The sequence below is a fragment of the Polypterus senegalus genome, chromosome 8 (genome assembly GCF_016835505.1).
Source record: "Polypterus senegalus isolate Bchr_013 chromosome 8, ASM1683550v1, whole genome shotgun sequence".
Lineage (NCBI taxonomy): Eukaryota > Metazoa > Chordata > Cladistia > Polypteriformes > Polypteridae > Polypterus > Polypterus senegalus.
In genome coordinates this window covers 11571482-11587101 of record NC_053161.1, presented here as the reverse complement: position 1 = coordinate 11587101, position 15620 = coordinate 11571482, and the positions used below count along the sequence as shown (strand labels likewise).

The window sequence follows — 15620 nt, the reverse complement described above, 5'->3', positions numbered from 1 at the left end:
ATGTAAGGAATCTGAAGCACACTAGAAAATCAATTAAATTGTATGTCCCCTCCCACCCCACTCATGTCACCGCTGGATTGCAAAATGTGACATGTTGCATATTTCCTTTCATTCGCACATGGAAGAGACTCATTAAACTATAACAGGCAGATGAATAGAAAATGAATAAAATGAAAATGCACATTAACATATGCATAGGTGCCAGAGTGAGTTGTAGAAGATGAGGGAAATTCTGTATGTTATTTTTACTGCTTTCCTGTAACATTTGTTCCCAAACAATCCCTCAGAATAATTACTTGATAATATTGACGTCTTTTTTACGTCACGTTGAATAATGGCATTTGCCAAGCAAATAGATGTAAAAGTTTAACAAAACCTGTATACCGAAAAATGTATGTTTCTGGGATATTATACTTAACAGTTCAAAAGACACAAAGACGTCTATAAAAATATTTCTTAAGTGCTGGATACCTACTGACCTCCATAACTGAACACTTGTTGGCTGGAATATTGCTAAAGGCTTCCCTGCCTTAAAATAATCTTTTGTTAATGGTGCACTGTGGGATTGCTAAAAAAACTAATAGCAATTAGAATTTACTCAAGCTCATAGCAAGGCATGCAAAGAGAATTTTGAGCAAGATGTAATTTTCTCAGCTAGCCAAACAGTTGTAGTTTTATTTGCCTCCTCCAAAGTTTCAGGGTAGTATGTTGAGAAAAGCCAAGCAAAATGACACCTTTTATGGGCTAACTACAAAGATTACAATATGCAAGCTTTCGAGGCAACTCAGGCCCCTTCTTTAGGCAAGGTTAGCATGATAAAACTTGGTAACAGAGCAGAAATTTGAGTAGCACCATCACATTATTTTCTTTGGGAAATGTTTTTATGACTGAAGCACTTCTTTATGCAAAGAGCTGTGAGGATCTGGAATAAACTACAAAGACAAGTAGTTGAAGCAGAAACCTTGACAACCTTTTAAGAGGTTTCTGGATTGGGACAGTTTAGCCATTAGCTAAACAAACAAGCTTGATGGACTAAAAGGTCTCATTTGTCAAATATGGTCTTATGCAAGATTGACCTTAGTTTATCAGAGGGCACACAATTCATATCTGAGGGTGTGCCCATTTTATGGCCATGCATACACCACACTGGCAGTGACTAGGTAGTGTGCTTCCCATTGTTAATCATCCTTTCTCTATACGAACTGACTAAACTTTTAACCTTCCACCCCTGCAGAAAACAATATGGGCAGTATTTCAGTCTCCCTGTGAAGAATATGAACAAGAATGAAACCATTTATATTGTTTTGAGTTAGGAGGAATATCAAGTATACAGAATCCTTGATGGTGGACCAGGATCTCAGAGAACCTTTAACACACTACATACAGAAGGCAACTTTCAAACCAATTAAGCAGCAAGACCAGAAACTTCATTTTATAAAAGATTAACTGCTTTATTTGAACACTCTTTTAGGAGCAAGCCATGTGCTACAGGTTTGACATCTGCATACACATTTTCAATTTGTATCATCCAAGTGCAAAATACAATCTCTCCTCTAAAACAACCTTAAACCTGAGAAAATGTGAGCTGTGCTATGATCTCTGGCCATTGCACCATCCACAGGGTCCATGCAACATCTAAACAAGTACCGACATCCTGACTAAAGGGTCAGTTAAACTAAATTGTGGATTCCTCAAGGCAGGTAAGCTCTAAAATCCACATCTTGAAGAATTTTAATGCAGAAGAGACAGTGCCAGGGCAGAAAAAAGCAATGTTAACTCTGGAGGAGAAAATCGACCAGGAAGAAAATAAAAGAACATGGAATTCTTGAAGCAGCATTGCTGACCGCAATGCATTTTACAATTCTGAGCACTGTTAATGTAAAAATACAATAAAAGTGACCCTGGTCAGTTAAAATGAAAAGTTATTTGCTTAGCTCTTGGTTTCACCGAGCCACAAAAGCTTCAGAATGAATTGTGTAATTTATATTGCGTTTTGTAACATACTGTCAACATTATTAAGTAAGAAGTATGCCTTATAAACCATCTTTAGTAAACCAAGACTGGGTTTGTGCTTCACAAAGAGCGATATCTGGAGAATTCCATCGGGTGGCAGTACGAGATATCATCACGGTGAGAAAACAATGTTCGGTTTTGCTGTGTAGTGAATTGTCCAAAATATCCATTAAATTCCCAGGACACCTTGCCACAATATCTCTGAAAAGGATCGATGTTTAATGATTATATCCATCAATCCTAGGAAGTGCCCATTCTAGCTAGCATTGAGCATGAGGCAGTAACAATCCCTGGATGGGACATCAGCTCACTGCAAGCTAAATACAAGCACTTACATACACTAGTGTTATTTTAGCATCACCAAATCCCCAAATCTTCATGGCCTTGGAAGGAAACCAAAGCACACTGTGGAAACCCACCAGGGAAACATGCAAACTCCAGCCAGGGAACACCAGAGAAGTGACTCCATACTGCGAGGCAGAAGCACTACTGCCCTGGCACCGTGCCGCTCCACATGTGTAATTATTAACAGTATTCATTATTTAAGTGAAGTTAACAATTTATCTGTAAAATGTAACATACATGCTTTGACACATTTCATCATGAAAGTGATATTAAGTATAAATCTAATGATTCTAAACGTGCAGAGAGCTGGAATATCATAAATGTAATGTGTTCTGTGTGGCAATCACTGCCTGCCACTGCTGTCAGCACAGAAGGAAGACCCAGGAGCATGTAGTGATTAACAAATGGGTCGGTTTTAAGATGATGTTTTACTTTAATGACAAAATAAACTGAGAAATTAAAGTCAAAATTTCTACATTACTCACAAAATGGACCTATTTGTCTTCACTGTGTCCCGAATTTTTTTTCTCTTTGACTCAAATATGCTTCCATACATTGTGATGCTGTTAAGAAGGTGCAAAAAAAAAAAGCACAGAAGATGGTATGCAAGACCTTTAAAATGCATTGCATCATTACAATGGGGAAAATGCAATGCTTCTATTACCTATGCGAGAAACAGATGAAGAAAAGCACCACGAGTACCATTGTATGTCAGCATTTAAGTTTGATGATTTGCTTCACCACATTGACCATTCAAACACTGAAGCGCGCACATTGATCCTGTAGGAGACACTCTGATATCATGTTCCAACTTGAAGATACTGCACCCACAAACCCCCCCAACATATATTTTGCTGGTATTGGTACTGTAACTCGCACAAGCATCTCATTCATTTCTGATGACGTTCTCAGAGGACATATCAAATGAATGCTGGAAACACGGGACAGCCATGATGTGTGCATATACGTGTTCTGAGTATGAAGCATAAACCGGCCCGAAGGATGACATGCCAGACACTTTACCAAACACATACATCTTTTGCTTAGAGAATAAAATCATTGTCATTAAGCATCTTAATTAACATGTAACACGTTACAAGACATTCCAGTCATGGTCAAGAAACAATACTTCACAAACCCTTCCTATTGTATACTATAGAGTACAGTATATGCTGAATAGTACCTCAAACAAATTACAGTACAACTCCTGACAATTGTAATTTGTCATTTTTTCCCTATTCTTAAGAATAACCTTAGAATGTTGTGAATGTTAAAAATGAAGTTGTATTACCATAGCAGACCTCCTTAGAAATGTGGATAAAATAAAATGTATTAAAAAATCATCCCTTTTATATTTTCAAACTTTAAAAATACTCCAAAACGTGTAAAAGTACACATCTTCTTTTCCTGCTTTCTTGTTGGAATGTGCCCATCATAAAGGAAATTCTGAATGGTACAACTAAATAACGAAAATAAGACACACGTGCTAACACTCTGAAGTAATTACTCAAGTAACACCCTTAAAAAAGAATAAATAAAAACCTAGTTCCATCATGAGAGCATTGCTAGCTGTAGTCACTTTGGTTAAGTATCTTGAAATTGTACTACCACAGGTAACCTGAGTTGGAGATTAGAACAGTATATGTTGTGGATGGTAGCTTGAAGACGTTAAAAATATCTGAATGAATAAAGTCCTCCACTCTAGGATTTTAAGAATTCCAAATTCACAGAAAGCCAGTCTGCTGAGGCTGTCTTAAGTGACAATTTGATTAACATGAACCATAAAAGTAATGTTATAACATTATGAAAAGTAAACCTCACCCTTTATCAAAGCTAAACAACCTTGCAAACCAGAATGGAAAGTATTTGCCTGCAGTTGTAAAAACAAAGTGATATGAGGGTCTCCAGGGATCCACGCCAGATTTTTGTGTGCTGAAAATGCCAGCAAGTGCTTCAGCAGGCAGTCACACCCTGCAGTCATTTGTGTCTAGCCCATATCAGACTCGAGACACAGTCAGGTCAGCAGATCCTGGTCGATTACAAACACAGCCACGACAATGGCAGTGGAATTAAGCGCTGTCAGTGACCATCAACCTTAAGATAAACAGTTCTTCCTTGGAGAAAGCACATATTGTCTCAGGCGCCAAACATTTCCTGAGAGGCATACGTAATGTAGAGAAAGCCGTCTTCATCTTTGTTTAAGGAGTATATCTCTGCCATGGTGAGGGTCATGCTGGCCAGGCTGCGGTTGTTGACAAGCAGATAGAAGGCTTGTGTGGAGTTGATTGCAATACGATTTCTGTCAAACAGAAAGGTAAATGAAAAGAAAGAAATGAGTTAAACTGTATAGGGAACAAACACAAATACATTTTCCCCCCCAAACACTGGCTTGAGGGTTTAACTTAAACAACACACATCATTTTTTAATTGTAAAACTTATGTACCACAGATTGAACTCTGATATTGGCCTTTCTATAGATGTTTTTGCTCGGGAACAAGCAATTAATGGAGTCATCTGAGGTGTCAGCAATGCACTGGCATTTTGAGTTAGGATGAACATGCAAAACAATGGGAGTCGAGTGCTGCGTGGTTTTATAATTGTATCCGATAATTGAACTTAAAAAAGACCTGGCTTACCATAAACCACTATGAAGGATATCTTCTTTCAGGCAAGATAAAAAAATAAAATCAAGTTCAAGCATGTAAAGATGTTCAATGATTAGTTAAAAACCAAGAAACAAAAAGATAAGGCAGGCTCGAAGTCTGAAGGCACAGCAACTCTACCTTCATTCATCCACTGCGGAACTTACATAATCCAGTGCAGGGTCATGGCAAGTTCAAAAACTGAAGATGGGAACCGACACCGCACAGGGCTCCAGTCCAACAAAAGGCACACTCACACACACCATTGGAATTTAGATAAGCCAATTAGCTTAACAAATATGTCTTTTGGATGTAGGAGAAAAAATTCACACAGATATGGAGAATGTGCCCACTGAACACAAATAGGAACCGGGCTGAGATTTGAACCCAGGACTCTGGAGTTGAGGCAGCAGCACTGGCCACTGTGCCAAATGAAGTCTGAAATAATTACAGTTATCACCAAATATGTAAAGGACTCTTTTGACCCTAATTTGTACTTTGGTGCTTCAGATTTGTAAATTCACTTTAGAGGACCAAGAATAGAATGGAAATGGATATTTGTAAAAGGAGAAATTACTTCAAAGCAAATGTGCAACATAGGACCGCATACTGCATTTCCTTTTACTCTCAATACAATCGACTGTATGCAACACTTTGTGCAGCCCACTTCAAAGTGGATTTCAAGAAGTGGAATTAGGACACTCAGCCAGTGCACTAGTGGGATGCTTATGAACAAGCACATGACAGTTTATCCCAGCAATGAGCCACATCCACCTCCTCCTCCTCCTCCTCCTCGCAATATGTTGTTTTCTTCCCTAAAGCCAAATTTGATCTCAATATATCTATTGAGTGGTCTGTAAAAAAAAACATTGTAGTTATTCTAAATGCATAACATTTTCTGTTTAATTAAAGAATTATATTTATGAAAATATAAGATTTCTATACTGTACAATACATTTAAATAATGTCAGCATTGTACATGATATCTGCGGTGGGCTGGTACCCTGCCCAGGGTTTGTTTACTGCCTTGCGCCCTGTGTTGGCTGGGATTGGCTCCAGCAGACCCCCCCGTGACCCTGTAGTTAGGATATAGCGGGTTGGCTAATGGATGGATGTACAGTACATGATATTGTGCTTCATCCTTTTTTAAGTAGTAATAGTGTGTCACACGTACTCTGTTTTGGAATAAATCATAGAGACACTAAGAATGTTGAAGAAATAATCTTGAGAAACCTTAAATGCCATTTTTTTCTTTTATCTGTTTATGTACTACCATAGCGAAATGCCTGTTTATTTAAACAGGCTTAATGGTACAATAAGTCTGTCTGCCATGCATTTACAAACCTCTTTGCCTTGCATCTTTCTTTGTGCTTCTTGTCGACTTTCTTAATCGAACATTCCAGCTCTGTTGTGGACGCCAGACACATGGACACACGCCTCAGGGTTTATCATACACTGGCCACTTGCCCATGTACTGTACAAACATTGCCTCCCTCTTGTGGATGCCAGCAGACATTACATTTGGACAATGAGTACAGATATCAGATAGACAGATGTCTTTATATAGAGAGTGACATATCATTCATCTTTTTTCCATGAGAATCCTAAATCCAAAGAGGACTGTTTCATTTATGTTAGGTAGAATGCCCAGAGGGGACTGGGCGGTCTCATGGTCTGGAATCCCTACAGATTTTATTTTTCTCCAGCCGTCTGGAGTTTTTGTTTTTCTGTCCCCTGGCCATTGAACCTTACTCTTATTCGATGTTAATTAATGTTGATTTATTTTGTTTTATAACTGTGTCTTTCATTTTTCTATTCTTTAATATGTAAAGCACTTTGAGCTACTGTTTGTATGAAAATGTGCTATATAAATAAATGTTGTTGTTGTTGTTGTTGTTGTTGTTGTAGTTGTTATACAGCACTGCTGTCGTTTAGAGTCAACATTAGGATTTTAAATCCACTCTTGACCGTTGTCAGGCTAGAGTCTACACTTTAAGCCTGGGGTGGGCAAAGTCGTTCCTGGAGGGCCACAGTGGCTGCAGGTTTTTGTTCCAACCCAATTGCTTAATAAGAAGCACTTATTGCTCTAGTAACACTTCTGCTTCATTTTCATTGTCTTGCTCATTAAGATTTTGAACCCTTATTGCTAATTTTAGTCTTAAAGAACCTTATTCTCGTTTTTTAATTGTTCCTTATTAGCAATAAGATGCAGATGACAAAAGAAACCAGCAGTTCTCTATTTAGCTGTGTGGATTTATCATGCCCCGCCTGGTTTAATTAAATACTTGGAAGGAAAGCAAAGAGAAAAAATGAAGGACTGAGAATTACTTGTCCAATCTTAGCCTTCAAATCATTTGGATGATAGGCTTACAAAGGAAAATGACCTGACATGACAGATTTAAAGCACTTAAAAGCCATGAAAGTAAATTATTTGCAACAATTGTTTTCTAATTAAACAATTGGGATGGAACAAAAAAACTGCAACCACTGCGGCCCTCCAGGAACGACTTTGTCCACCCCTGCTTTAAGCTGAATTTACATGGATTTTTTGACGTTTTTGTGATTTTTACCCAAAAGATGTGTTTTAGATTAATTATTCTAAATTGAGCCTATGTGAGTGTATGTCAGCTGACCCATTCAATGTTAATAAAATGAGGACAATTGAGAACATTAGATTTACAACAACTGCAATAAGAAAAGGCCATTCAGCTCAACAAGCTCGTCCATCCTATTCTCCTAGATTGTCAAAAATAAAGTCAAGTCAAGACTTAAGGGCCGCTAAAGTCCTACTCTTCACTGCAATACTTGGTAATTTAGTCCATGAGTCTATGGTTTTTTGCGTGAAGAAAAACTAACATTTGCGTGAAATATGCCGATAACAAATTTCCAAAGCATGTCCCTGTGTTCTTGTTGAAAAACCATTTTTTAAATTACAGCTGAGATCCACTGTACTAATTCCTTTCATAATTTAGTCATCTCACCGGTTAATATTTGTCTGCTTAAAAAATAAGATTATTTTTAAATGTTATTTTGTAATTTATTCTTCAGTTTTATGTTTCTCTTTTTTTCCTAATTGCACTGCATGTTTTGTTTTATTAGCTCAAAGGATCAAAGAGAAAGTTTAATTTATAGTCTCAAAAACTGTATCTGCAAGTCTATTACTTTACAGAAAGTCACCATTGCTACCCAATCAGTGACTTATGACAAATGGAACCTAACATTGGTTCGTGTATTCTTTTGCTCAGTAGAATACTTTTCCCTGAGAGTTGAGCTTTCCATATTCAGAGTATCCACTAGATTTGCTCCATTTGATGCAAATTTAATGTAATTTTTAAAGACAAAATTCAGTTTATAATCAAGAAGGCTGAAACTTTAAGGACAATGCTAATTCCCAAGGTCAAGAAATGAAAGCACAAATTGTTCGACTTCTTTTACATGGATATGCTTAATGCAAATCAACTATTTTTGTCCAGATAATTTCATAAACAAGAGTTATGATTTGGTTGTCTGATGACTAAAAACAACTGGGCATTCTGGGAAACCGGAATCTGACAAGATATATTAGACAGGCACATATAGCAAACATAAGCGTGGTCACTACAAAGAGGAATCAACAACTTATATAGAAGTTAAAATTAAAAATCATAATGAAGAGTTAAAAATGCTGGAATCTAAAGTGTCAAAAACAATGCAAACCCTGAACAGTTGAGTATGAAACTCCTCAAAACTAAGGATTAAAAACTGTCTTTAGAGTTTATGAGTTAGTTAAACGCTAAGTAAAGGTGATCATGCACTCTCAGTCTTTACTAAAGGACAAAAGTTAACAGGGAAAGTGTCTTAAAGAAAAAAAAAGCAATTTTGTAAATATAGTCAACTTGAGACTTCACAAATTAAAACTTAAAACTTACCTTATGATGGTGACAAACTGGCAGAGAGGGAGATCAGGTGGCACCAGGAATTTTGTCTTGTCCAGAGGGGGAAGCACTTTCTCCTTGTTGTATCTCTCCACAATAACCTAAATGTGGAAAAGAAAACCAATAACTGTGAGTCTCTGACCAGTCACAACTACAAAGCAGGGGTACGCCTATGCCACCTATTCTAGCTTAGGATAACCAGGAGCCAGGACCTATCCATGCGGAACTAGGCACAAGGAAGGCATCAGTCATAGCCACAGTGCCAGTACATCATTAGACATGTTAACATGACAGAGTTTAGAGTGACCAATGATTTTAACCTGCATAGTGTTTACCATTCAGTTGTTTGGAGGTCAAACTAAAACAAGGAGTACTCGGGGAGAAAAAACAAAAAAAAAAAAAGGCAGATGTAAACTTCACATAGAACCAGCTGAGGTTTGAATCCAGTGTATCCTAGTGCATGTGTGTGTTTTTCTCATGCCCATGTCATTGATGCCTCCAGGATAGACTACAGCTCCTTGCGACAATAAAACAGTAATGCCATGACAAAATTAATGTTTGTTTAAAGATTTGCTTCCGTCCACCCTTTTTCTGTCAAGAGGGGTTGGTTATTTAATCTAACTGCTCAACAGAATATTTATTTTTAATCACCATTTACAGTACTTATTTTAGTGTCAACAAGGAATGCTCTGGTGTATTCACCACATGCACAGCCTCTGAAATTACCACCCCTTGCATATTGTACTTAATCTCATGTTCAACTCAGGCCAATTTAGAATCACCAATCCACCTAACCAGCATGTCTTTGGACTGTGGGAGGAAACATGCAAACTCCACGTAGGGAGGACCCGGGAAGCAAACCCGGGTCTCCTAACTGCGAGGCAGCAGCACTACCACTGCACCACTGTGCCGCCTAGATCAATACATACTTCATAGTAAAGCCATTACAAAAATAAATTTCATGGAAGTTCCTATGCAGTTCAAAGTTGGATATAATAAAGATTACAAAATGCTGCCCAATGGCCACAATGTTAATATTGCCCTTCAGCTGTATTTAGGAGCAAGCCTGGGAGAACAGCTTGCCCTAAGGAAAACAATGGGGCTATTGTTTTGTGTCAGGTAACACTGTGCCTAATTGTAATACTAAAAATAACAATGTATTTCATTCAGCTAGTAACAGGACAGCAGTACAAAATGAAAATCTATGTACTTATTAAAACAGGCTTTGAGCCATGCCAAAGGTTAACTAGTGACTTAACTGGCCCTGTTTATGTATAGTTAGTTCCTGCCTTGCATCCACTGAACCTGTAATATTCCATCCATTATCCAACCCGCTATATCCTAACTACAGGGTCATGGGGGTCTGCTGGAGCCAATCCCAGCCAACATAGGGCGCAAGGCAGGGAATAAATCTTGGGCAGGGCACCAGCCCACCACAGGGCACACACACACACCAAGGATTGCCAATACACCTATCCTGCATATCTTTGGACTGTGGGAGGAAACCAGAGCACTCAGAGGAAACCCACATAGACACGGGGAGAACATACAAACTCCATGCAGGGAGAACCCAGGAAGCAAGGCAGCAGCGCTACCCACTGCACCACCGTGCTGCCCTCCTGTAATATTCTCCATGTTCAATATCAAAAGCAAAACTTACAAGTTTTAGTAAATAAAAGGCCGAGTGGCTAGGCTGTTAAAATCCACCACCCATTAAAGTCTTTGTGATCCTAATTTCTTTTGTTTTTCTGGTGTTAGTAAAAAAAAAAACAAAAAAAAAACTACAAAGCAGTGCTGTATCTGTGAGGTGGATATAAAGGTACAAAGCAGTTCCTAAACAAAATATTCAACCGCAGTCACTCTGGAACTGAATTAAATGAAATTGTAAGTTGCCAACATCTGGTAAGTAGACTTTACACCCTTCAAGAAAACAGCAAGAACAGCCACTTACAGGGAGCTTGTTGGGAAACTTGAGTCGTATATTTGACACCTCATGTTGTCTGGTTGCTAAAAAGAAACAAAAAGCACAAAAAAAAATACATAAGATACATCTAAACTACAGTTGACCCACGCAAGCTAAACATGTTTTCCCCAAAAGAATGTTTTAGCAAACTTAGGAGGTAAATAACTATGTAACTCAACAAGTCATTCTTCTCTTTTTCAATGACTTAAGTGAAAAGAAATGTATGAACAATGGAAATAGCAATTTCTATTTTTTTTTTCCTTTTCTTCTGAGTCTAGATATGCCCTGTGGGAGTGAATCATGAGAATGAAAGAACATAAGAACATTCAAAGCCCACTAGAACTCATCTGTAGTGCTATTGAACAAAAGGATACGTGATCTGCAGTGACAGGTGTTGGTTACGTCACCAATGTCTGTTTTGTGTTTAAAAAAAAAAAAAGTGCGTCATTGTTTTTTTTTTAAAAAAAGTGTGTCATTGTTTTTTTTTTTGTTTTTTTCTAAAGGGAAAAAAACACTTATTTGTTCTTGTCTTTTTTAGTGGTTTCCATTCATTTTTAGTAATTATGTCTTCATGCAGTATATAAGAATTTTAACTGCCAACCAAACCCTGTCATTCCTAGGACATGGAAAAATATTTAGAAGAAAACAGAACATGTTAAATATACTGTGTGGACATGTCCTGTTCTTTGTATTATCTGGCAGGTACTGAATCACATATCTATGGTCTGCTTCTCGCAGCTGAAAGGACGTGGCTGATGTCTGCCACATGGCCAACCAACCCCAAGTGTTACATGGTAAGGTAACCATCCAAATAATCAGACTGTGACTCAGACCTATGAATGCAATACAATACTACGATCTTCAGCCTGTCAAGTTAGTGAACCAGCTGCTGTGGTGAAACATGCAAGGCTTCATATCAGGTGCTGATGTCCGAGGTTCAGTCTCTGTAAGAGGAAGCAAAGGTGTGTACATCTGAGGAGCCCCATTTAGGGCGAAACATGTGTTGTGTACTGGGAACCTCTTTAAAACAAGCGTTTGCCGCTACCACAGTCTTAAGTACAGACAATTAACAAGTTGCTTTATTGTGCTATACAGTGCTGTCTTCTGCCTCCTCCATGTAAGCTTTGTCCACTTTTCACCTAACTCTGGCTCCTCCATCTCAGGCAAGCCACTCCATTTATCTCCCACCCAGGTCTGAAAGCACTTCTGGGTGAGACAGAAACTCCATGAAATATTGCTCCCCAGTCCCTGGTGGCATCCAGCAGGGCTAAGTTAAAGAGCTCCACATCCCATGCTGCCCTGTGGGAATCCAAGGAACTGCGGCTGCTCAGGGGGGCTACTATCCAGCTCTCTGGGGAAGATAATACCTTGTGCATGCTCTCTCCCCAAGTCCTTCCATCTCATGGGCATCCCAGCTAGGTAAGGCTGCCTGCCATCCCTTACAATATTTACATATATATTCACACACACACATACAGTGCATATGCCACACACAAGGTGCCAGTACATTGAATACAAATCAGGCCCAATCAGAGATACCAAACTAACCAGTTTGTTAACAGTTATTAGCATGTGAGAGAAAAACGGGTGTATCTGCTGACTAAAAACCCATGCGGACAGATGGATTTAGATGATGGTGGTCACTGTATTTAAGGTTCCTTCCTGACAGATGCAACATCTTAGGTCTGCCTCATGTCAAGCAGTTACTGTATCTGTGGGGAGTTAATATGTTATTACTGTGTCTGCATGGTTAGGAAACTTAGTGACTCTAAACTGGCCCCGTACATGTGTATCCTTGTAACCAGAGCTACAAGGATATGTCCTCTCCAACCACCACTCTGAAACTGGCTTAAATGGGTTTTTTGACCATATCCACATACAGTTAAGTATGTCCAAATGTGTTGTAGTATAACTGGAACATCTACTGCATTGCAGTTTTCCCATGCATTTTACAGAGAGCCTTACTAACTGGAACGGAAAACCCATGTTTTGATGATAGCCTACTGTTAAAATTGCTCGGCATGAATTATGTTTCAGTTAATATAACCCCCATTAAAAAGGCTTGGGCCAACCGTAATGACAGACTTTACAATCTGACTACAGTTTATACAAAATGTAATTTTTTCTCTCATCCTTTAGATCTTGATCTCTCTCTCATCCACTTTAATAAAAGGAAATGTGTCTCTGTACCTGTCTGTCTATGTGTGTTGGTCCAGTTGCTATGTCTTTCATTATAATATATAGCACATCACAAACATTTTTGATAGATAGATAGATAGATAGATAGATAGATAGATAGATAGATAGATAGATAGATAGATAGATAGATAGATAGATAGACATTTAGTAATAAAATGCATAGCACTTATTATAAATGGCACATCACAAACATTAACACTGCTTTTACGAATCCCATACCAAATGGGATATAACAGAGACATTTGCAAACATTAATGCTGATGTCTATGCTATTACTTAGATTTCAACTCATCTTACCAAGTAGCGCAGCTAGGGTTCTTTAGCTGGCAGAAAGGCCATTATGGAAGGACAGCACAGACTGATGTGAACCCTGACTGGAATGGTGACTATTCCCTTTCCCAGTAGGGGAGAAGATATCATGGGTGGACCAGGGGAGAATGCCTGCTAAAAACAGTTCATCCCTCAGTATGACAGGTTACAGTGCTTCTCTGGCATGACTCAGTTTGGAGGGCAGCTCTGTTGGGGTCCCCGAGTGCCACCAGAGGACACTGCCAAGAAAGGGCTCCCCTGCTTCGTGGAGGTAGGACCCCATCCAAGAGTGATTCCTGGTGGCAATGTTGTCGTACCAGAAGTACTCCTGGGTCCAGCATAAAAGGACCTGCCTCATCTCATTCTGGGAGCTGGAGTAGGGAGGAGGTGGACTAAGCTTGCCTGGAAAGAATGATACAAAGCAGAGTAACTGTAAAAGTATTGTGATTAAATTGTATTTTTAACCTGGTGTAGTGTCTGTGCGACTGTGTCTGAGGTTTGGTGCTCTGAGATGCCCCCTACAGGTCACAATATATACAGCATATAAGCACCACATTTGACAACACAATGTGTGGTTTTTCATAATTGTTTGAATTCCAAAATGTCCTGACAAGATGAAAGGTTTGGTTCAGTGTCATGGTTTTTCTTTTTTGTTATTTTTTATATTTCCTTTATTCTTAAGTAGCAGTGTTAATACATTTTGATTTTACATTGCAGCTCTTCATTCTCTTCCTGATCCAGAGTTACTGAGACATTTCTGGCAATATAAATCTCAAGGCTCAAGAGTTGCAGATGTCCGAACCAGACACAGGGTTGTGGTCAATCAGTGACCTCCAGCCCCTGATAAAACCAGCTGGACTAAACCGGTTTTCGAGCAAGTCGGCAAAAACAACAAACACAGCTGATTTTGTCCACGTCACACTATTGTGCACTGCTGCGACATTGTAACTAGGGAAGCACGCCATGGTTACCTTCTGCGCTTTTAAGGAGCAGATGGACCTGCATATTTTTTTTTAACTAGTAGAGCCTTTATACGTGTAGTGTTTTGATAGCACAGCTGATGTTCCTCATTTTTTCACATCTTTTGAATTCACACTGTCGTTTTGTAACTTATTCGCCAAACTACACCCCGTTCCAGAATGCGCCCAGCTGCAGCTCTCGAGTAAATGATCACCAAAAAGTATACAGGTCTTTAAAAAAAATATATCCATCATTATCGCATTAAGAGGTCACGTTTGCCTACTATTAGTTTAATCAATCAACTGCTCCCGTAGCAAACAGCATTCAGATTGCGTGCAAATATTCCTGCAAATTTAAAGACTGTCCTGTGTCTGTTAACCTCCACTTGTACGTTCTACATTATAATGTCTCATTTCCATCTTTGTATTATTTACTGTATTTCAATATATTCACACAAGCCCAGTATTACAACACATTTTAATATGCATTTTATGCCATGAATGTACAGTAAACGTATTCTGCTGAACAAACTAAAATGCAAGCTAACCACTGTCTCAACTAAAGGCGACCCTATGCACGTAGCCTCGTAAACGGGCGAGCGATGATGGACAGTGGCTTAGTGACCAGTCTCGTCGCACAAGTCCTATGAAGGTAAGTAGGCTACCCCCCGACCCCAACCGTACCGGTGCGCACCTACCCAGACACTTTCTCTGCTTGAAGGGCTTCATCTCCTGCGACTTCTCAAGGGGGGGCATGTTGATTGTTCTTGTCAGGCTGGACATAGATTTGCAGTCTGCTACTGCGGTGTCTTTATAGCTTGTGGTCAGCGAAGGGAGGGGAACGTGCGAAACAGATTAGCCAACCTGGCTAAAACCGAAATGAACCGGCTTGACAGGTCGGGAGGGGACGTGCAAACCGCTCTCAGCCCCACCATACAAACACGCGCGCGCATGCACACACACACACACACACACGCACACGCACATTTACATGGGTGACCCTTTCATTTATTGTCAGCCAGATTAAGAGCTTCGGACAAACAACACTGCTGATCGCCTCCTCGACCTCCATAAGGCAGTTGTGACCTCTTAGTGTTGCCGATCACCTGCAAAGTGCTTCGGAAATCATTATTATAAGAAATTTCACTGTAGCCGCAGAATAATTTGGAAGGAATAATGCAAACTTTTTTATCTTCCAGTTTATTATTTAGACGTGCTTTTTAAATCTAGGTATGTCTGCATTCTATGCCCCTATCCGATATGAATTCGGGTAAA

At 39.2% G+C, this 15620-nt stretch overlaps 1 protein-coding gene across 1 annotated transcript; it reads right to left on the bottom strand.

The window, feature by feature from the left end:
* Window positions 1-3793: 3793 nt before the first annotated feature.
* On the bottom strand, window positions 3794-15265 carry LOC120533787 (microtubule-associated proteins 1A/1B light chain 3C-like). Its single transcript, XM_039760742.1, has 4 exons — window positions 15044-15265; window positions 10867-10922; window positions 8910-9016; window positions 3794-4657 (listed from the first exon to the last, which is right to left on the bottom strand). Exons 1-4 carry the CDS (start codon window positions 15126-15128, stop codon window positions 4495-4497), a joined length of 411 nt encoding a protein of 136 aa, XP_039616676.1. The 5' UTR covers window positions 15129-15265; the 3' UTR covers window positions 3794-4494.
* Between the last annotated feature and the right edge of the window lie 355 nt (window positions 15266-15620).